Consider the following 23212-nt stretch of genomic DNA (forward strand, 5'->3'; position numbering starts at 1 on the left):
GGAATCTCCCGGTTGAGAGTATGTGTGTGGTTACAGAGAACTGTCCCAGATTGTTGAGCGGGGGGGAGGGGTCACCGTTCAGCACGATACACAGCTGCAGAGACCATGTGAGCTCATGAGGTCCCCAGGTAAAAGGCAGAGCTTAAAATGTACCAGGTGGTGTTCTTACTAATTTTGGTATATTAAATTTTAGTAAATATTAGATGGGCACTAATGTTGTCTTAATGTTATAGTTGATGAAACTGGGACACAAGCTGTGGAGCAACTTCTTCCGTCATTGGATAGTGAATGCAGAAGGGGAGCTTGAAAGCAGCAGTCTGCTTCTCCAAGGCCAAGTCCGCGGTCATGACTGTGTTCTTACTTTAAATTTACTGCCTTTTCTGCAACTTGCAAAGGCACTAAAAATTTGATAATGTTCTGGTAGACTATGATGATGCCCATCCCAATATAAACTTTTTTTTTATATATAAGGCTGCACATAAATATACCAGAAGTCTATCAGATATTCATGTACTATTTAATTTTGTGTCTTAACAAATTTGATGAGCACAGCATCTTACATCTATAATTTAGTTAAGTGATAGATACAAATATTAAATGGTTTATGCTCAAAGATAACCTGGCCTCGGGACACAAGAAACTTCTTTCCCCTCTGACCTGGATCTACCAAACTAAATTTCCTCCTACACATATGAAAGTACTTCTGTTCAGATACTGCTTCTTGGTAAACTGTAAAAGCTTCTAATTTTATGAGCAAAGGCCCTGGAACAGTGACTTACGGAATTAAGATAATGAAGTATTGGAGATTAATCGCCTCTGTAATTTTTTTTTTAAACTCTATATTTTACAAATGGGAAAACCTGGGCCAAGAAAATCTGAATGATTTGCCCAAGAACAAATAACTAGTCAGTGATCAAGTATGGATTCCGGTTATCAGAACCCTAGCAGTAATATATTTTATTATACATTATATTATTTTATCATTTCTCTCTTTTTTTTTTAAATTTCAAAATATTAAGAGGGAACAAATGTTTTTGATATGTGGCCTGAGTCGGGGCTGCCCATCATTCGTGGGGTGTTCCCTGGACCTGTTGGTGGGTTCGGATCCTCCCTCCCCCGCCGCTGTTTGATTTCCTATGACTTTTTCTCCCCTCTATGCTCCTGTGTGCCCATCTGTCAGTTCCAGTCTACTGGAAAGTATATTTGGTGTTTGTTTTTCCATTCTTGAGATACTTCATTTAGACTATTGGTCTCAAATTCCTCACAAATTGCTACCAATGGCATGACCCCACCCTTTTTCCTGGCTGAGTGGTACTCCATGGGGTACCTATACCACATTTGTCTGTCCACTTATGAATTGACGGGCACTTGGGCTGATTCCACATCTTTGCTACTGTGAACTGTGTTCCAGTAAATACAGGAGTACAGGTATCTTCTTAATAAAAAGACTTCTTTTCCTTTGCATATATAGATCCCAATGGCCATTACAACAGCAATGAAATAAATACATGAGAGCTGATTAAATTAAAAAGCTTCAGCATACTTAAGGAAATAATCAACCAGGCAAAAAGAAAACCTACAACATGGGAGCAAATAGTCGCAATCTGCACATCTGATAAAAGACAAATATCCAGAATCTGCAAAGAACTCAAAATCAACAAGAAAAAAAAAATGTTTCTTTTAAAAAGATTTTGGTACATGAATAAAAGATGAAAATATCATTTACAATGGTAATAACCATATTTTCCCTTTTTAAAATTTTGAAAATATTTATTGAGAGCATTGACCCATCAGCTGGGGAAATGCAGAGGCGTGGCTCTAAACCTGTGTGTGAACCGTCCATGGCCATCTGCATCCGAGTGGCCAGGGGAGGTTTTTTAAATGATGGGTCTCATATCCACTCTCAGAAGTATAAAAACTGCTTTGGGGGATCAGATAGAATTGAGGATTATTACCAATGAAAAGAGTAGGGGAACTGGGGCCAGAAGAGCAGCTAACTGCTAACATCTACCATTAAAATGCTTGATCCAAATCTTCCGTATTCTTTGACGTAGCCTTTCTAGATTGACAGCTGCACTGGAAATGTTGCTGTTGAGGTCAATCAGTGTGGTTGTGTTGTCATAGCTGGCAGACTTTATTCTTAAGGCCGCACATTTCACTGTACGTATATGTGTGTATGTAAGTATGTATGTACACACACACAGAAATATAATATTTTCTATTTATCTGTTCAACTTAGGTCACTTCTATCGCTTGAAGGACATCACACTACTTGTACTAAGCCAAACACGAAAAGACAAATGCTGTATGATCTCACTGGCATGTGGAATCTAAACACATTGAACGCAAAACCAGACAGCACATGTGTAAGTGGTTGCCAGGCCAAGGGGTGGGGTACTGAGGAGAGTGCTGGTCACTGGGCACACGAGCTTCAGTTATGCAGGATGAGTAAGTCCTGGAGATCTAATACACAACACAGTTACCACAGGAGATCTTAAGGGTCCTCACCACACACAGAAAATTAATAACTGTGTGTGAGATAAAGCAAACATTAATTATCTTAACTGTGGTAACTATTCACAATGTTTATCGAAGCACCTCCTTGTACACCTTAAACAGGTATAATTTTTATCAGTTATACTTCAAAAAATCTGGGAGGATAAAGATCTATCAATACATATTGATTACAGGTACAAGGCATTTTTCAGGTGCTGAAATTGTCCGTGCAGCTCCTAATCATGTCTCAGCCATGCTGTAAGCCGCAGCATCAGATGTTCATCCCCCACAGCGCATCTTACAAACTTACTAAATGTAGAATGTAAATGTCTCAACATAATAACTAAGAAAAAGCCAGGAAGGCTATGTTAACCAGTGTGATGAAAATGTGTCAAATGGTCTATAAAACCAGTGTATGGTGCCCCATGATCACATTAATGTACACAGCTATGATTTAATAATAAAAAAAAAAACCCTAAAAATACAACCACCACAATCAATACACAATACACCGCAATCCTGCTGCTGGGTGTATACCCAAAGGGATTGCAATCGGTATCTCGAAGTGATCTCTGCAGTCTGGTGTTCAATGCAGAATTATTCACAACAGCCAAGATGTGGGAACAACCTGAAAGTCCATCAACAAATGAATAGAAAAGGGAAATGTGGTGTATACATGGTGGGATATTATTCAGCCTTAAAAAAGAAGGAAATCCTGCCATTTGCAACAACTCGGATGAAGCTACAGAACATTTTGCTGAATGAAATAAACAGGACACAGAAAGGCAAACGCTACAAGCCGCACTTACACGCGGAATCTTCAGAAGTCAACTCAGAAGCAGAGACTAGAAAAGTGGTTGCCAGGGGCTGGGGTCATGGGGGAAAGGGAGAGATCTTGGTCGAAGTGTGCAAAATTTTAGTTACAACATAAATAAGTTCTGGAGATATAATGTACAATATGGTAATGAAATGAAGTCTCTAGGTGTGAAACTGCCAAGAGAATAGATCTTAAATGTTCCCACCACACGCAAAAATATAGTAACTGTATGAAGTGATAAAATAAATAAATAAATAAATAAATATCCAGGAGGCCACATAAATAAACATTTGAATGCATAAATAAAGGTGGGAGGATGGATACTTCCTTGAAAAAGAATTCCAATTAATAAATGTGGAAGGACTGAAGGAAATGGAAAATCACCAGTGGAGGAGCAGAGGGGCGGGTAAAATGCACCCGTGAATGCCGGAATCTGGAGGGGAATGTTTCAGGGACAGCAGAGTATTTGCATCAAAATGCCTCTTCTAATATATTTGTTAACTGGGAAGGAAGAGCAGCGACTTCACAGTGGAGAAGCTCAATGAGCACCATGTTCTCCAGGAGATGAGGCTACACGTCACCAGGGACGAGGCAGGACACGGTAGCTGAGAAGGACACCTCCTCTCCGTGGTTTTCTTCCTCAGAGTGTACAACCCCAATTTAATTATGAAAAACACCAGACAGGACCAAACTGGGTACATTCTATTACATATCTGGCAAGTACTTTCCAAACTTGTTAAGGTCATTAAAAAAAAAAAAAAAAAAGCAGGGAAAGATGGAAGAATTGTGATGGTTAAAGAAAGATGACAAAAAATGCAATGTGAAGCCCTGGGTTGGGTCCTGGAACAGGATAAGGATGTTTCTGGAAACACTGATAAAATCCAAGTAAAAATTATATTAATAGTACAGTCAACACTGTTGTGCTGATGTCAATCCCTTGGTGTGGATAATGCCTTGTGTTGCTGTTAGGGAAAACTCAGTGGATGATATCTGGGGAATTTTTGAACTATTTTGTAACTCTCCTGTATTTCTTATTTCAAAATAAAAATAACTGAATGAAAAAGCTTTTTCCATCTTTAAAATAATTGAAGAAAGGAGGCTGGTGGTGCAGTGCAGATATTAATCTATCAAACAGAAGCTTCAAGGGAGACACAGAACTGATTTAAAAAATCTGAGACATCTCACAGAAAGCAGAAATTCGGTTTGCTCTATAGAGGCACAAAGGGGTCAAAGTAGGACAGAATTGGACCCTAGCTGGAAATGGATTATAGGTCACTGTGAAATATGAAAACAGGCTGACTATTCCAAAGATGGAATGGGCCACCTTGGGAGATGGCTTTGTGTGGCTGAGGAAAGGCCAGGGCTGGGTGCACAATCCACAGAGCTTTCCGGAGCCTTCTTCCAACACCTTGGTTCTCACAGTGAGGACAGAGACCAGCAAGCGCACACCAGTGTCACCTGGGAGCCCAGCGTCGCACACACCAGTGTCACCTGGAAACCCAGTGTCATGCACACTAGTGTCACCTGGGAGCATAGCGTCGCGCACACCAGTGTCACCTGGGAACACAGTGTCGCACACACCAATGTCACCTGGGAGCCCAGCATTGCACACACCAGTGTCACCTGGGAGCCCAGTGTCTCGCACATCAGTGTCACCTGGAAACCCAGTGTCACGCACTTTAATGTCACCTGGGAGCACAGCATCGTGCACACCAGTGTCACCTGGGAGCCCAGACTTGCGCACACCAGTGTCACTTGGGAGCCCAGTGTCACACACACCAGTGTCACCTGGGAGCCATTAGAAATTCAGGATGCAGAACCATAGGCTTTTGCAGATCTCCTAAAAAAGTATCTTTACCTGTCACAATCTTTAGAGCATAGCATCTAATGATACCATCTTTGAATAAGATATGTGTAATTACTGATAAAATTTTAAGATTAAATATCTAACTTCAAAGTAATTCCGAATATTACAGCGTGAATGTTCATGCTAACACCTGACAGCACCACCTCTTCACAGTAATCTTGGATCTATCACATGATTTTTGTTATTATTCTTAAATTCTATACTGTATTTGTGCCTTTTCTCCATTTCCGTTTCTCAAGGAAAATTCTTAATTAATGATGCATCATATACATAAATAGGAATAAAATACTTATTAGAACAGTAGGAGCTTCATGGAAAATTTAATATTTCTTTAAAAATATTTATGCAAATATGAAATATACATATAAAATTGTTACAAAAAGTCATTCCACACAATAAATAAATACAAATAACTTTTATATTTCCTAATAATATTAAAAATTCAGAAAGTACCTCCTGTGTTTCTTAAGCCATAATTTTTCCATATAGGACAGACTATCTTCTTTAAATTCAATAGTAATTGGTTCACTCCACATTTTCAGATTAGTCTGTACTTCACATTCTTCCAACGAATCTATAAAATAAACACATTGTGCATAATTAATGCAACCAAATCCGTATATATCTTCTCTTAACTTACAGAGAATGCATCATTTTTGAGGCATGTGTGCTTTGCTTTGATATTTATCTATATAATTAATAGCCTAAGGTTTAAATAACACAAAAATGTTAAATATTGCTGATTTATGAAATAGTTGTATAGTCTCTTCAATAATCAATTGAAATGAAAGGTGTTTTAAAGCAACTGATTCTTCAAAATGAGAAAAATACAGATTCATTCTACATTGTATATACAGATATATAAAAATAAATATGCAAAATCATAAAGTATTATAGCCACTGACATAATGTTTACTCATTATGATAAACAGAAAATAATTCAGAATGACACTGGGAGGTGCCTGCTAGCCTCATAAATTTATATCTACATAGTAATTTACTTCCAGATGCTTGAGATATTTCTTAAGTACTACTAAATTAAAATCAGTAATTTTCAAAGATATTTAAAACCGAGGAAGATTTTGGGGAAAGAAAGCAGCGTAAATCCAAGAATAGTAGTCTCTCCACCCTCCCATATTTCATCCCTCTTTCCAAACTAAACAAAATAGGGGGGGGGAATGTAGGCGAGAAATAAAGGGGATAGTGAAGATGGGGAAATATTATTATGGAATAAAAAATGAAAAGGAGTCCAACTCGGTCCTGGAGACTCCAGTGATTTCCACAAACAGCCACGTGCTGATAATGAAAACAAATCCAAGAGATGCGCCATCCCACTTGATTTCTTCCCAAAGAACAGAGCAGTGTTATAAATAAATGGATAAAAGTTCTGAGAAACACCAAGTGGAATCTACTGAACGGAAAGAGCAGGGGTTACGGCATGACCTGAGCAATCAGGGGAAAGGAGAGGTCTTCACGGCAAGTTGTTCTCAAAAGGTTTCCCCACAAGACGGCCAAGAAAATGGGGGTGGGGGGGGAGAAGGATTCACTTTCATTTCTGTCTAGAGAAGAGCCGCTCTATTTAATAATTCCCAAACCTAGAAGGATGATGGGGAGGAAGGGTCCAAGCAGCTGGCCTGAGTCATTTTTCTCCCATTCCCAGGAAATAAAGATGGGAGGTGACCTGTGTTAATTCCCTTGTGGTAACTAGACCTCCCGGCCAACGGATTAATGATGTTCATGAAGAGGAGGATCTTTACCTATCTCAGTACGTTTGGCACAATAGCCCTGGTTTAAAACTGCTTACAGTAAACTAATCTGGACTATATGGATTTATGTGTCACGGCGCCCTGGAGAAAGGCACTGATGCTGACTGAGTAGCTTCAGTCCTGATCTGCTCCCTTGTTTCATGGGTCGATAGCTAACTGTCATGAGAGTCTGTCTAAGATTCTCCACCACTCACATTGATGGGTTTGTGGACACTTTCCTCAATACACAGTACAGAAGTCCTAAGGGAAATTTGCCTGAAGAGTTTGAAGGACAGCCAGGAATCCAGAGTGGCTGAAATTGAGCAGGGTCCAGGGAGAGTAACGGGACAAGACGTTACCCAGATAATAGACGTCAGACCACATAGAATCTTCTAGACTGCTGAAAGCACCTGCCTGTCACACTGAAGGAAATGAGCCTTTAGAATACTACAGTAAAATCAACTTAGAAATAACTTGAAGACTTGGAAAGTCGAGGAGCACACTAAATTAAATGGTCCAGGAACTTGTGAAAAGATGTCGAGGATGTCTTTGGTAATAAGAGCTACACAAATTCACCTCTATCAGACCAGGAAACGTTTATAAACCTCACAATATGACATATTAATGGTAACAGGAAGCCTACAAAATTCTTCCACACTGCAGCTGGGAATACAAATTGATACAAATGTTTTGGTAAATAATTCAGCTTTATCTGGCGTAACTGAGGATGTGCACTCCCAGACCCAGCTGCTCCACTCCCAGATACACACCTCCCTGGAAATGTGGCACATTTGCACCAGGGGCCCTGTGCAGGAAAATTCATAACAGCATCACTTGCCATGTTGGAAATTGGAGGCAGCCCTAATAATCATCTAATAGCTAATAAATAAATAATAACATTTAAAAGGCCAAAAGCATATACTTATATAAAGGAAGAGTATACACACACTTAATCTCATATAAGTAATACTCTGGGGTAAAACATTTATATATTATTACATCAACAAACGCCCTCATCTCCCTTATTCCTCCACAGCCCTCACCCCTCCAGCCTTGCTTCCTGCTCCACTTTACCAGATCCCCTCCGACCTGCAGGCTGCTCCTTGCCTTCCCTGTAGGCTTGGCTCTCTCCTCCACCCACCACATTTAATTCTTCTTCCTTCTTCAGCTTTTTGTGCCTCGACACTCCCCCCTCCTCTCCAGGGTCCAGACACTCACATCCACCTCCCGTTCTACAGACACAGCTGCTCACTCCCTTCACCTCAGACCTGGCACACGCGGGGTTCCTATGTCCCTTCCCTCTCTCATTTCCTAGATCCTAACTCAAACCTTGGTTTCTTAGAAAGCTGTTTTCTGGGCGGCGCCTGTGGCTCAGTCAGTAAGGCGCCGGCCCCATATACCGAGGGTGGCGGGTTCAAACCCGGCCCCGGCCAAACTGCAACCAAAAAGTGGCCGGGCGTTGTGGCGGGCGCCTGTAGTCCCAGCTATTCGGGAGGCTGAGGCAAGAGAATCGCTTAAGCCCAGGAGTTGGAGGTTGCTGTGAGCTGTGTGAGGCCACGGCACTCTACCGAGGGCCATAAAGTGAGACTCTGTCTCTACAAAAAAAAAAAAAAAAAAAGAAAAGAAAGCTGTTTTCTAACCATCTTTATCAGTCAGATATTTGGCTGGGAAAAGAATACTTATAGGGGCAATTTTTTTTTTTTTTTTTGTAGAGACAGGGTCTCACTGTACCACCCTCGGGTAGAGTGCCGTGGCATCACACGGCTCACCGCAACCTCTAACTCTTGGGCTTATGCGATTCTCTTGCCTCAGCCTCCCGAGCAGCTGGGACTACAGGCGCCCGCCACAACGCCCGGCTATTTTTTTTTTTGTTGTTGTTGCAGTTTGGCCGGGGCTGGGTTTGAACCCGCCACCCTCGGCATATGGGGCCGGCGCCCTACTCACTGAGCCACAGGCGCCACCCTATAGGGGCAATTTTAAGAGAGTCAAATGAAAGGCCTAACTTATAATTGTGTGGTGAACAAGTGATGGTGAAAGTGTGGGAAGCTGCTACCCACAAGATGATGCAGCAGCTAACTGCCTGGCTGTGAGCTCTATCTCCTGGGTGGAGACCGGCCTGGGGCTTCTCCAAGCCAGGAGGTTGATCATCTGATCCCTCGGGCTCCACCTGGATCAGGCTGGGGCTGCTTTTGCACACCACACGCTCCCCGGGCTCCATCTGGATCAGGCTGGGGCTGCTTTTGCACACCACACGCTCCCCAGGCTCCACCTGGATCAGGCTGGGGCTGCTTTTGCACACCACACACTCCTCAAAGCAAAGTGTATGCTCAGGTCTCTGCTGATGGGATTCTTGTGAAAAGAAGGTTTTGTGCCTGTGATTTATGAAGCACTGTGTGTACCCAAATACTGACAAATAATAAAAACAAAAGATGTTGACAAAAAGTATAATTAATTTTCATGTAGTGGTGAAGATGCCTTTAAAATGATAATAATGTATTGTCAATCAAACTGCCTAAAGTTAGAGAATTAGAAAGCGTGGGGAAATAGTCAACTTACACTCTAACATTAAGAGTAAAACTTGGGCAGTGCCTGTGGCTCAAAGAAGTAGGGCGTTGGCCCCGTATGCTGGAGGTGGCGGGTTTAAACCCAGCCCTAGCCAAAAACTGCAAAAAAAAAAAAAAAAAAAAAAAAAGAGTGAAACTGACATTGTAATCTTTATAGAGGACAATTTGGCAACATTCATCAAAATTCTAATAGAGCAAGTAACCCCTGAGATACCATTTCTATATTCAGAAATTTACTTTAAGATAATTGTGTAAACACACTAACAACCAAGATGGCCATCATAACTTCTTTTCTAATACTGAGAATTAAAAATAAAATATCCATTAACAAATGTCTGATTAAATCATAATATCTAAAACACTAGGTGTCTGTACTTAACTAATGGCAGACACAACGTCATCTACTTTTTACTCCTGTGTGTTGCGCACAACTGTGTTAATTAAAAATCATGCACCAAAATGTTAATATGGTTTATCTCTAGATTGATAGGAATGGACTATTTCCATTTCCCTTCTAGTAACTTTTTGTTATAAATCTTCTAAAATAATCACTATATTATCATCATATAACTATTACTGTTATGAAACAAATTTTTTAAACAGGTTTGGATTTCGGACCTGGCCATTTCTTTTCCGCAGACTTGGTATTATTTTAAACACTTTATCTTCCAAAAAAGATAATTAAGAAGGCACTTCTATAGAATATTTATTATCTTTCAGCGTCAACAAGTAAAAAAAATGCATTAAAATATAAAATTACAACTTAAAGCGCATAAAATTAAAAAGTCAGTGAGTGATGATGTACACAGTGAGAAGAGAGTGTACAAATAAAGTCTTGAAAACATTAATGAAACCAGTGCAAATCATGAACAAATGCAGGGAAAAATATTTGAACGACAGAACATTTAGTAAAAAATACAATTACAGTGCTGGAAGGTGGTGGATGCTTTGATCTTAAATGATGCTGTGTCGTGAAGGAGAAATGACCAGGAGTGTTCCCTCGCTGACGAAGAATGAAATGAAAATAGTCAACACTAGACCCCCGGCCAAGTAAAATGCGTAACTGAAATTTCTTATCTAATGTTTTATATTCAATGAAAAGCAACTGGAAGACACAGGAGCCTAAGCGATAAAATTAGTAACCTGAATTCCTTAAATCCTCATGCTTTCCCCCAAGAGACACGAGGGAATTTAGAGCAAAGACACGGAATATTTCAGTTGTCCAGCTCTTCAAAGTCTAGCATGTGGCTGTGAAAATCAGCAAGAAAATATGAAAACATAGTTTTTCAAAAAGAAAAAACAAAACAAAACAAAACACAAATCAATTTTCCTTCTGAAATTTGCAAGGGGCCCTGAAATCATATTTTTGGAGGGATATTTATTTTTTTTAAATTTCTTTACTTCTCCATCTCACAGATCCTCTCATTTCATGGGCTACAATTATAACTCAGAAAAAGGAATTTCAGTTCTGACACAAATCTCCTGCTAAGAGAGTGGAGCTGAAAGAACCCGATCAGCTGCTTGTTTGGCAGTTGGAGTTTGCAGAGAAAACTGGCTCAGGTGGCCTCGCGCGGACTCGGGGTCTGGGAGGATGAAGCAACTCAACAGAGGCCGCAAGCTGCTTACCCCTTTGAGGAGTTTAGCAAACTGCTGCCCCGATGTTTGCTGTTTGTGAACATTGCACTCCTATCCACAGAGAAGGGACACCATGGATTCACGACGTTCTCGTTATAAAGGTCTCCATACCTGCTTTGGCTGCGAGTCTGCTCTGTTTCTCCTTGGCGAGGTGATGGCCAGTCCTCCACTGACTTAACACCTCCTGAAAGGACCGGGCAGAACCTTCTTCATCGAATGACCCTTCCCCCAGGAGCCTCTCCCTTGGTTTTGTACATTCTGCTTCGTTTGTTGTAATTTCTACCTAAACCAATGAAAAAGGATTCTAAGCATGCGTTAATTAAATGTCCTGTCTCTTTCCAGGTAAGCATAATTATTTGTCATTGTAAATCAGACATTTTTAACCCTAGAATGTTTCTAAGTTGTACTTATATATGCTTTGCTGTTTTCTTTAAAATCCTATTGGCAGTTATAAATGGTCTCTTCAGAAATTAGTAAAATGAGAGCCCACGGCATCGATGACTGGCCATTAGGTGACTCACCAATGTTACCTCTATAAAGGCTTAACAGCCTCATATCCAGTCTTTCTATTCCCCAGTCTGCTGCTCCCTGCAACCTTCCCACATCAGGAAGAACAGTTCTCTAAAGGTGTCAATCCGCTCACGTCACTCCCCAGGCAAAGCTCTCTGCGGAGTCTCTATGAAAGCCCGAGTTCCTCCAAGACCGACAAGGCCCTACAGAGCCTGTATTTGCTTTTCACTTCACCCCTTCCATTCACCTGTTCCAGCCGAACTCACCTTCTTACAGTTCTGGGAGCCCACCAAGCACAGCCCCTCGTGGGGGGCTTGTGTTAGCTGTACCAGTGCCGGAATGAAATTTCTCCAAATCTGCACAGAGCCATTCCCCTCATTTCATTAGTCTCTGCTCAGAGAGTTAGAGCTTCACTGATGATCCTAAAACTAATAGTCCCCTTTCCCCCATTTTATAATCCCTCATCTGCTTTATTTTTCTTCCCGTTACTTACCTCTATGTGAATTTGTTCTACATATTTATGTGCTTATTGCCTCTTCTCATTAGAATAGATGAGATCAGAGATTTTGTCTTTTTTCTAAGTGCCAAAATCCATGCCTGGCACAAATTGGGTGTTCAGTAAATGTCATGGAATGAATGAACAAGTTCATCAATGCACATAAATGCTGCGTGCTTCTCAGCTTAATGATGAGGAGGGGGACAAACTGAGTGTGAAGTACAAGTTCAGTCTGAACACACAGAAGAAATAAAGGTAGTATTTGACAGTTGTGCAGTAAGTCAGAGAAACAGCCACCAGAGCAAACTCAGCACGGAAAAGCCAGTGGCTGGGTCACCGCGTGGCTTACCTACATTGCTCAAAGTGCTAGCTCTCCGTGAATCACTTTTCGGTACAATAGTAGAAAGTGCTGAGTTTTAACTGAGAAATGCAGAGGCAGATGGCTGGAGTACAACTGAAAGTGTATTGTTAAAAATGCATATACAACATTTTAAGTAAAAGCACAAAAGTTCTGAGGCTCTCAGACACTATTCACCAGGCTAGCTGTTAACGACAGAAGCACAGGTTAATATGTCCCCAATAGGAACAGACACAAGAGCCGGTGTGACCCAGAGGAAGCGACCTATACTGGGTTTTGAAAAGTAAAACAAGGATTCCATAAGCAAAAAGCGGCAAGGGCTATATTCCAGAGAGAGGGAACGGGGAGCCTGGTAAGCCACAGAGGCGAGTATCACTGCAGCATGGAACCATGAGCAGTTTGCATTTTAGAGCCACAGAAATGCAGGCCGCGGAAATACAAATAAATGGTAGAAAGGCCGGGAGGGACAGACCGTGAAGGGCTGTGTCTGTCACACAGAGGGACTGGGGCTCCAACCTATCAGCAATGTAAAACCACTAAAAACTTCCACACGGCAGTGTGCCAGAGGGAGATGAATCGGGGAATAGTGAGTTTGAATCCAAGGAACCTGATTAAAATGGTATAGTCATCTGATGACATTGACCAGTACATGAACATATATGTAAAATCATGTATTCATCAACATTTTTGCTGTCAAAATATTTTTTCACAATTATACGAGTACTTTATGCTTTATATTGGCAAAAGACTAAAGGTGCATACATGTTGATCAGTGGAAGACATATTTTGAAAAATCTTTCACATCCAGTAAGTAGAGTAATTTATAGCCACTCCAGAGCATGAGAAGGCTGCAGAACGTCCTTATATGATATGAAAACTGCATTGTTACGTACAGAAAGCTTCTTTGCAGAGCCATGTAAAATGTGTATTAATGTTTATGTAAAGAAATACACAAAACTGGAAGTGTTGAGGAAGGGGAGAGAATGAAATGCACTTTCCACTTATAAATATTTTGTTCTCTAGGAAAAGCTAATTGCAATGTCTGCAATAGCAGTAAGAATAGAAAAAGTGACTCAACATTCAAGAGATTTTTCAGATGGTAGGCCGTGTGGGGCACAGACTATGATGGAGGGAATCGAGTCTCCCCCCAAATTCATATGTTGAAGCCCTAAGCCCGCTGTCTCTCTCTCCCTCTCTTTCCCTCTCTCTGTCTCTCTCTCTCTCTGTCACACACACACACACACAGGGCAAGGAAAGGCCATGTAAGAACCTGGCGAGACGCAGGCATCTGCCCGCCAAGAAGGAAAGCCTCATCAGAAACTGAGTCTGCCGGTGCCTTGATCTGGACCCTGCGTCCACAGCACTGTGAGGAGAGGCCGTTCTGCTGTCCGGGCCGCTCATCTGCCGTGTCTGGCTGGGGCGGCCTGCGCAGGCTAACACAGTGACTGGCTGTATGTGCAGAGGGAAGAGAATCAGGTGCAGGAAAGAACCGCCCTTGTTGGCTCAGAAAGGTAGAACAGAGGACTGCCCGTGGAAATACATATCAGTTTTAGAAGAGAGGGATGAGTTTCGTTTGAAGACAGCAAGCTCAGGAGTAGGTGAGAAGGTGGTGACAGGTGTCCAGCCAGCAGGAAGTCACTGTGTCCCTGCACAAATGCTGCACCGTGAGGAAAGCTGCAAACCCAGAGGTTTAACACGGAGCGTCTGGGTGGCAGTTGGCCCAGCAACTCTCCTGCGCAGCCCCCTTTCATGCAAAGAATCCGAGGTGGAAGGCATTGGCATCTTGAAGTCAGGCCATTTTAACACCCGCTTCCACACAGCTGTGGCAGCATAAGAAAAAGCTAGGGGGGTTGTATATTCACTCTTAAATGGGTCATTTCAGAACTGCCATCCATCACCTCCACTCAGAGCCCACGTGAGCCTGCCCAGTTCTGAGGGGGCGAGGAGCTGGAAGGAGTTCCCAGGAACCCAGTGTCGTACATCCACATGATAACCCTGTAAATGGGTCTTAACAGCCAAGTTTCCCAGAGAAGAGAACAGAGATCTAAAGGGCTAAGTGAGTTGCCCACTATAAGCTATAAGGAAATTAGGGCTATAAGGAAGTTTCAGCCACTAAGATGATCCCTTTCATGAACTGTTCCTCTTTACAACACGCATTGGCTTGAATCCATTAAAAATGGTTTGAAACCTTTAAAAATGCCACAAGACGGGGCGGTGCCTGTGGCTCAAAGGAGTAGGGTGCCAGCCCCATGCGCCAGAATGCCAGAGGTGGTGGGTTCAAACCCAGCCCTGGCCAAAAACTGCAAAAAAAAAAAAAAATGCCACAAGACAGACATGAGTTTCTGACACCATTTTGACTGTTCCAGCCATTTGCATTTCTTGGTAAGGCTAATTAAAAATCATACTCCTGAGCCCCAATCCAGGTTTAAAAAAAAAATAATAAAATAAAAAAGAAAGAAATCAAAATTAGGATGGCAGACCCAGGAATGCACATTTTTAACAAACTCACTCAGTGGTCCAGTTGGAGAAGCACCACCCTTCAGTGTACAGGAACTCCGAGCCCTGGGCTGGGGGAATCTCTCTGCAGGGCCTGCTATGTCCACTGGTGCGTGAGCCTGAAGGGCTGTGGCTGTGACTTTCAAACAAGAACCCTGACCAGAACCTCCTAGGAGTTGTTACAGAACCACTCTTGCCTGGACCCACCACAGAGATGCTGAATTAGTCATAGGCAGTCCTTTAATGGTTTTCCAGTGGATTTTCATACACATCTTTGGATGAAACCACTTATTGAATAGCTTTTAAGATAAGACAAGAACGAGGGCTAGTTAGACAACGAGCGTACATAGTTGTCTATGAAATCAAGAGGAAGAGTATATGGGAAGGACTGGAAGCAGGTAGGTGTCCACTCCCAGCCTGCTAGGAGGGATAGTTATTAAGCTCTTGCCACCTTCTCATCAGTTAAATGGGGGTGAGAATAACACAAACTATATCTGGTTATTGTCATTATTGGATAAGATAAGGCAAAAGAAGCACAAGGCTTGGTAGCCAATGTTCAATAAACATTAGCTGCTGATTTATTTTTGATAGTAAGCATCCAGGGAGCATTTACAGCTGCTGCCTCGGTGCAGTGGTTAGAAGCAAGGAAGGTGGAGTCACAGGTCTGAGCTCAACTCTACATTCAATTATATGGACAATTTATAAAAACTGTTGTCACTATTCTCTCTTTTTTTTTTTTTTTATTGTTGGGGATTCATTGAGGGTACAATAAGCCAGTTACACTGATTGCAATTGTTAAGAGAAGAAGCAAAGAAAGCTAATACATGTGAAATATTTCTAGGCTGTGTCTGGTTGCCCTTGCGTTATTATTGTCATTAGGAGGCTGCACCTCGTTCAGTGATTCTTTGCAAAACATCCTTGGGAGGTCTATTGGAAAATCAAATCCAAGCAAATATGCCCCTCCTGGAAAACTGGAGCAGAGTTTCTTGCTGAAAAGAGGTTCCAGCAACACAGAGCATGTTTTCTTTTACGTGCTATGAGCGTGGGCTCAGAACTCAACAGACTGAAGTTCAACCCAGGCTTTGCCACCAAGTAACAAGCTGGGTGACTCTGGCCAAGTTCTGAACTGGAGGGAGAAGGGGATTGCCATCTAAAAGGATGAGGATTACAGCATAGATAAAAGGTGAAGTTTGTTTCTTCCTAAATAATCAACACAAGTCTACTACGAAAATATAGACATGAGCTGATGAAAGCTTGCCTGACACACTGCCAATCTGAAATACTGCCAGAATTCAGTATAAATCTGGTTTTAAATAACTAGGAAATTCTCTGTCACCTGGATCTCCAGGCAAGGTTTTGTGCTTTTAGGTTCTCTGAAGTCCTAATGTAAAATTGTTACATTGCCTGGTGGTTTTTGTTTTAACATTTCCTCCAAATAAACATTCAAATCCTGACATGGTAAAAAATAAATAAATAAATAAATAAATAAAAATATATATGATGAGAAAGTCATATGGTCAAAAGATCGTTCTTCAGAAGGATCAGTGTTCTGTGAAACCAAAGCAATTTCCTTTAAAAGATTATTAGAGTCGGGCGGTGCCTGTGGCTCAGTGAGTAGGGCGCCGGCCCCATATGCTGAGGGTAGCGGGTTCAAACCCAGCCCCGGCCAAACTGCAACAACAAAAAAAAACAGCTGGGCCAACGTTGTGGTGGGCACCTGTAGTCCCAGCTGCTCGGGAGGCTGAGGCAAGAGAATTGCGTAAGCCCAAGAGTTAGAGGTTGCTGTGAGCCGTGTGATGCCACGGCACTCTACCCGAGGGCGGTACAGTGAGACTCTGTCTCTACAAAAAATAAATAAATAAATAAAAAATAAAATAAAATAAGATTATTAGAGTCAAGGTGTATTTAGTTAATAAAAATCAAATCCATATTAAATAACAATGTGATGAAATAATACGCAGAACTCCACAGCTCTGATTACACACACCAGCTGCACTTGCCGTGGTCGTGTGTGACTGACAATTTCTGCTCAGTTTACCTCAGAGCTGCTCCCCTGCAGAGGCTGAGACCTGGGTTCATGCTGACCATCGCCTGCTTCTTTTGTAGAATTAGTAGAATTAGTCTCCCTTTGGGGCTCCTGTGAATGCGCTTCCTTTATAAACCGATGGGCAGCGTCCAAAACGCTGGACAATATTTGAGATTTTGCCTGTTAAGGAACAAAATATGACCATGGAGCCTAACATGTCACCTTGATTAATTCATATACATTAAGTCATATTTTCATTTTCCCATGACTCCTGAAATTCAATAAATTTTATTTAGTATTTACAAAGACATTTGTATCAACCAACATAGTAACGACAGCTACCATTTACTGAGGGGACCCGTTTGGGATCATGTTATTGAATCCTCAAGGCAACTCTGAAACAACTATTCTCACCTCTGTTTTAGGACCAAAGAAACTAAAGCTCAGAGAGTTTAAATGACTTGCTCTTGGTCACATGGTGAATGGGTGACAGAGCTGGGAAGTGACCCAGATGTACATAATTGCAATGCACATAATGGCTAGAGGACTAAATATAGTGAATCTCGCAGGAGGCTGAATAAGCAGGAATGAGTATTCCTTGGTGATAAAACATCTTAAGAAAGTATTCGCTGCTCAAAAGTGCACACCAGGAAGTGCCTCGCTCTGTAGCTCCCTCATTTCATGCTTTTATTCATGAGGCTGGGAGCCTCCCCCCGCCACCCTCACCTCTGCCAGGCAGTTACTTCTCCTCCTGGACCCAGCTCAGGTTGCTTCTGCAGGTCTAAGGACCCTCCCCACGCGCTCCAGCACCCTGGACCCCAGGGGCATCTACCGTCTTCACTGCTCAGCGTCCCGAGTGGGCCTCTGCCTGTCCTCCCTACACTGACCTGATGGGGGTCTGTCCATCCCATCAGACCACACAAGCTCACAAAACAAAACCCCGTGTGTTTTAAACTTGGTATGCCGACCACAGTACCTGGAAAACAGCATAGAGTAAAAATAAGGGGTGGGGGCCCTGAGGAGAAGAGTTATGGACCTAGAATAAATGAGAAAAGGGAAGTTTAAAAATACCTTTCCACCAGCTGTTAGAGCAACTACAAGGGACAGACAGATGTTGGGAAACTCCTGTTCTCTGAAGGGTTTTCCGTCAGCAGCTACCCCATGTGCCCAAGGACATGGCAGGATTCTGGGCCCATCTAGGCTTGAGCTAAACTCAAAGGGAAGATTCGAGAACTCGAGAGCTCTGTGAGCACCTGGCCTTAGGAAAACAGGAAGCAGGTCTTACTTCCCAGCAGGTCTTCAATACAGGAGAACTTCAGCAGAGAGAGAAAATCATTGCTTCATAGTCTCCCATGAAAATGCTCCTATTTTAAAATTTTTGTCTAGTTACCCAATTTAAACAGCAAAGATTACATTGAAACTTTCCAGTAATGACCTTTTCTAAATCTATTAAGATTCATTGCAGTCTGATGCTGGAATACATCAGCGGACATCAAATTAACTCGTGTTATTTCACACTGAATTAATAAATTACCTATGAAAATGACAAACGTGACCTATGCAGGCGTATTGCTGTCTATGTACAAACCTTTATCTCCTCCAAATTTTTCTAGCGATTATCAAAATGCCCAGAGACATGTAGTCCTTCTATGATTCTTCATAGAAATTCAAGCCAAGCGTAATGCTCTGTTTTTGCAGGAATATCTGTAGCTTCAGCAATATTTTTGAAACAGAGAAAGCCAAACTAAACCAGATTTTAAACTTTCTAGAATAGAGGTCTATAGATTTCAAAGGCAGTTACAATGTTTGGTTTTTATTTTATGTTCATAAAGTATAAAAAGTAATAGTATTAATTTTATATAGAATTAGCTTTCAAATATATGTTTAAAGTGACAGGATTAAATTCTCTGCTATTAATGTACCAATAAGTTTTATAACATTTTTAGATGGCATATCTATACACTCTGATATGGCAAAGGAATGGTTGTTTCTTAAGTTAAACTTACTGGTAAAAATAAGATAAACATCATGGATAATTGATAAAATCGAATCCCATATTTGCATATCTGTTAATTTAGTTATAGAACTGAAATAAGTTAAATCTTAATAAATGGGAATGTTTTCTTCCAGAAAATTGTACACTTAAATACTGTTTTTTTTCTATAATAAGACTGTATATGGACATGGTTACAAAATATTGGGGGTTGATTTAGAAGCAAGGTCTTCTTTATTGCAGCCTAACATATTTTCCCTACTGAATTTATGTTAGCCATCATATACAAAAAAAATGTGTTTTATCTTTGACTTCCTAAAATGAAAAATATTAAATTTTATCTCTAATGTGAACTTTGCTCCTTCCTTTAAAAAACAAAAAATACTCCCCAAACTGTAATTCTGTATATAATCGGTTATGCAAGGAAAGACATTTAAGTGTTTTTTAGTTTTTTTAACTTATTTTACCTATTTATTTTTATATTTGACCAAATGCATAAAAATAAATCACAACACATAAAACGTAAGTTACAGAGCTTGCGTCTAATTCATGAATAGTAAACCCCAGGGGTAACTACTGTTAACAGTTTGGAATACCCCTGCAGCCTTTTGTCTCTACTGAGAAGGAGAGATCTAGAGTTACAACACAAAACACGTTATCTTTCACTTAATCTAACAACTATCATTTGAATAATAGCCAATGAACAAGAATGTGAAAGCTATCGTCATAAAATACTTAAATAACTATGACTATTAACTACCATAACACTGTACCATGTATTAATAAACTATTCTCCAATTTTAAAACTCAACCTAAAGATGATTTTCTTTCCATTTTGTAAACATGACAATGTAAATATAGCAGTAGTATTAAATAGCAGCAGGAAGAGAAGGGGACAGCAAATGGATACAACTACCTAGTTTCTCTACATGTTAAACATGTTTTAAGATCAAACCAAAACAGCCTTTGGGCCACAGAGTAAATCATATGTGTCATTGTAGGATAGAAGCTTAAGCCAGAGTCAAAAAAAAATGTGATTTACCGTCAGCGTTTCGAGATTCCCTACATCCTTCACGGCACTGTGTGATGGTAGGATTTCATCCGATAACTGCTCTAAATTCTCACCTGAACTTTTTTCCACCCCTAGAATGATATTATCTTTCAAATTACACCCTAGAAGAATTCATCACGGTGACAATGTGCCATTAATCAAAGGGAAGAAGGCGGATATTTTACAGCATTTTGGAAGGACGGCACCTTGTGGGAGTCAAGTTCAAGAATGAAAGTTTGAGTTAGAAAAATGATGCACTTTGCGGCAGTGTCAGTGCTCCAAACTCCAACTACCATCGTCATCCAAAACCCTGGCTGTGCGGCCATAAATATTAACAACCATGGGACATGGCTGTGCCTCCATAGGGGATTCCAGAAGCTCCAGCTGAGGGAAGTTCAGACACAGTTCAGACTGACATTGCTTCGCAAGTCTGGGGGAGAAGGAGTGGAATATCTCCTCACAGAGGGTTGGCGTGCATTGGTTTTCCCATGGCAGAATTTTAGAAGACACTTATTGCAATTATAATCCTAAATTAGAAACTCAAAAATCTAACCTCTGCGGGAGACTTCTGATATTTAACTTGAATTTGCTAGACAAAATATGGAGGTAGATATACATACAGATACATGCACACAGAAAACCTGTTATAGCAGGACAGAAGAGACATAAATTCAATTCCCTGGTTGCGGGGACGGTGGAGTATGGTCAGCACCTGGATAGCTTTATTTCAAAAGGATCAAGTTATATACGAATGGGATTTTAACATTGTGAGATACAGGCTTGTGTATATACAAAATTCTTCTTTTGACCTTGCTTTGAGAAAACACTTCTCTCTCATAGCGGCATCATATTCCTAAATGCAGTTTGCTCAGGTTCCTTGGATGTGAATTAACTCATATGTGGTTGGTTAATGGGAGAATGAAGGCAGTATCACTCCAAAGTTTTATTGAATCTTTGGTTTTCCTTTTCTAATTCACTTACTATTTTGAAACTATCAGGGGTAAGCTTTCTTTTTTTTTTTGGGCGGGGCTGGGCTTGAACCCGCCGTCTCCGGCATATGGGGCCGGCGCCCTACTCCTTTAAGCCACAGGCGCCACCCAGGTGTAAGCTTTCTTTTTTTTTTTTTTTGTAGAGACAGAGTCTCACTTTATACCCCTAAGTAGAGTGCCGTGGCCTCACACAGCTCACAGCAACCTCCAACTCCTGGGCTTAAGCGATTCTCCTGCCTCAGCCTCCCGAGTAGCTGGGACTACAGGTGCCCACCACAATGCCCGGCTATTTTTTGGTTACAGTTTGGCTGAGGCCGGGTTTGAACCTGCCACCCTCGGTATATGGGGCCGGCACCTTACCGACTGAGCCACAGGCGCCGCCCGGTGTAAGCTTCCTTAATTAAAGACCAAACCAGCAATATCTGAAGACTGGAAGACAGAATGTGGAGCATCTGTGGAAACCCCTCTCCCAAAGGCATGTTCTGATGGTTTCAGTGGCTTGATAACTAAGCATTCCACTAAATGGAAAAATAAAAATAAAATTTAAAAAAGTCTGCATGTAGATAATGAAGGTGTAAAGACATTTGTTCTGACTTAAGACCATGGATTCATAAAGGAGGCTTTATCTTGATCCAGATTTTTTGTTTTGATGTAATAATCTCTGTTAGGAGCAAATTATCAGGACGGATGTCACCAAGAACGAGAGACACGTTGTCCAGACATATGCACTGGTGGATTGTTCTGTTTTGTTCTGTGTCACACTTCATGTTTATGGGATTTTTTTTTACTCATCTTCTATAGCTTATGACAATCACATTGTAAATGTGTCATTGTCCCTAAGAGTAATTTTCAGATCAAATTTGGAATTGGCCAGTAGAAATGTAAAGGGAACATTTATTTCTGCAGTAGTTTACTACTAGACACAGAATTACATTTTAATCAACAGAACTGGGAGCGAGGACTCATAGATTATTCATTCATTATTTACCTTTTGTGATATTGAAGGCAGTACACTAGCGTTTTAACTAGGAACGTTAGCATTGTTGTTAGGGCTCTGGTTACAGAGGGCCATCGGATGGGCGTGGCCGTCTTCCAACCCTGATTGCTCTTAAAGCCCTGTGAATGAGTTAAATGACTTTCCTGAATAGGAAATTTTTCAATAGTCATCTATCATGTTACGGTAGCAACACATATTACTGGTAAATTGTGCTTTTATTTATCGTAAAATAAACATTTTTTATTAAAAGTCATCAAAATATTTATTCTAGATTTACTTATCCAAAGAAGCCTCAAAGGATAATTTTGCCAGCACATTTCCATCTATACAATATATTGAATATATTGCATTATGACAGTATGAGGATTGTGTTATCTAAATTAACAGTCACAAATTAGACAAAATATCTGAGTTGGAAGCATCAAGGAAAAGAAGAAATACTAGCTACAAGCAGAAAAATTCCTCACATTATGCACCCAAGACAAGATGCAATAAGGTCATTAAATTTCCACATAGTAAAAATATCTTTGCAAAGTGAAAGCAACTTTTAAAAATATGTAATGTTGAATACCCTAATCCATTAAACAAGAATGAAAAAGATGAGCAATATATCAATTTTTACATTATTAAAATATATCTTCTGTTTTAGAGTAATTATTATTTTCCTTTTCTTATGGATCCATCTTTACAGATAGTCTCAGTACACACTTATTCCCTAAAAACAGGCTCTATCAGAATCAGCTCTGAATTGTCTATGAAAGATGAAGAAAAAATATGTCTACAAATGATTTGATCAAGAGTTTCTTTTCATTACTGTTAGGACCAGAAAAATAGAAAGAAAAAGATAACTTCAGGGCAGCTGGAAAAGGTAGAAAGTACAGGGAAGAAACTTCTCTATAGCAGACCCCCGGAACAGAAGGACAGAATCGGAGAGAAAGTCCTTACGTACATACATAAAGGAACAAAGAAAATTAAGCATTTAGAGGGTGAAATAAAATTACAACAGGAGAACTCAAAGCAAAATCATGTTCCAAAATCCAGTTTTGCTCATGATAATTCTAAAAACAGATGTGGAATTTGCACAAGCAATAAGCAGTACAAAAATATCAACGGTATAAAAAAATTACTTACAAGAAAGACAGAAATCAAACCTTGGAAATGTGAAATTCAAG

At 40.7% G+C, this 23212-nt stretch overlaps 1 protein-coding gene across 1 annotated transcript in view; it reads right to left on the bottom strand.

Moving 5' to 3' along the window:
• Positions 1-23212, bottom strand: part of ZBBX (zinc finger B-box domain containing) — a 122612-nt gene that overhangs the window by 58400 nt on the left and 41000 nt on the right. Inside the window, exons 8-10 of the mRNA XM_053598858.1 lie at positions 17023-17190; positions 11236-11407; positions 5634-5754 (exon numbers count right to left, since the gene is read on the bottom strand). Of these exons, the coding sequence (XP_053454833.1) occupies positions 5634-5754; positions 11236-11407; positions 17023-17190 (461 nt within the window). The remainder of the gene's footprint in view (positions 1-5633; positions 5755-11235; positions 11408-17022; positions 17191-23212) is intronic.

Source organism: Nycticebus coucang, chromosome 8 (assembly GCF_027406575.1).
Source record: "Nycticebus coucang isolate mNycCou1 chromosome 8, mNycCou1.pri, whole genome shotgun sequence".
In the NCBI taxonomy this organism is placed as follows: Eukaryota; Metazoa; Chordata; class Mammalia; order Primates; family Lorisidae; genus Nycticebus; species Nycticebus coucang.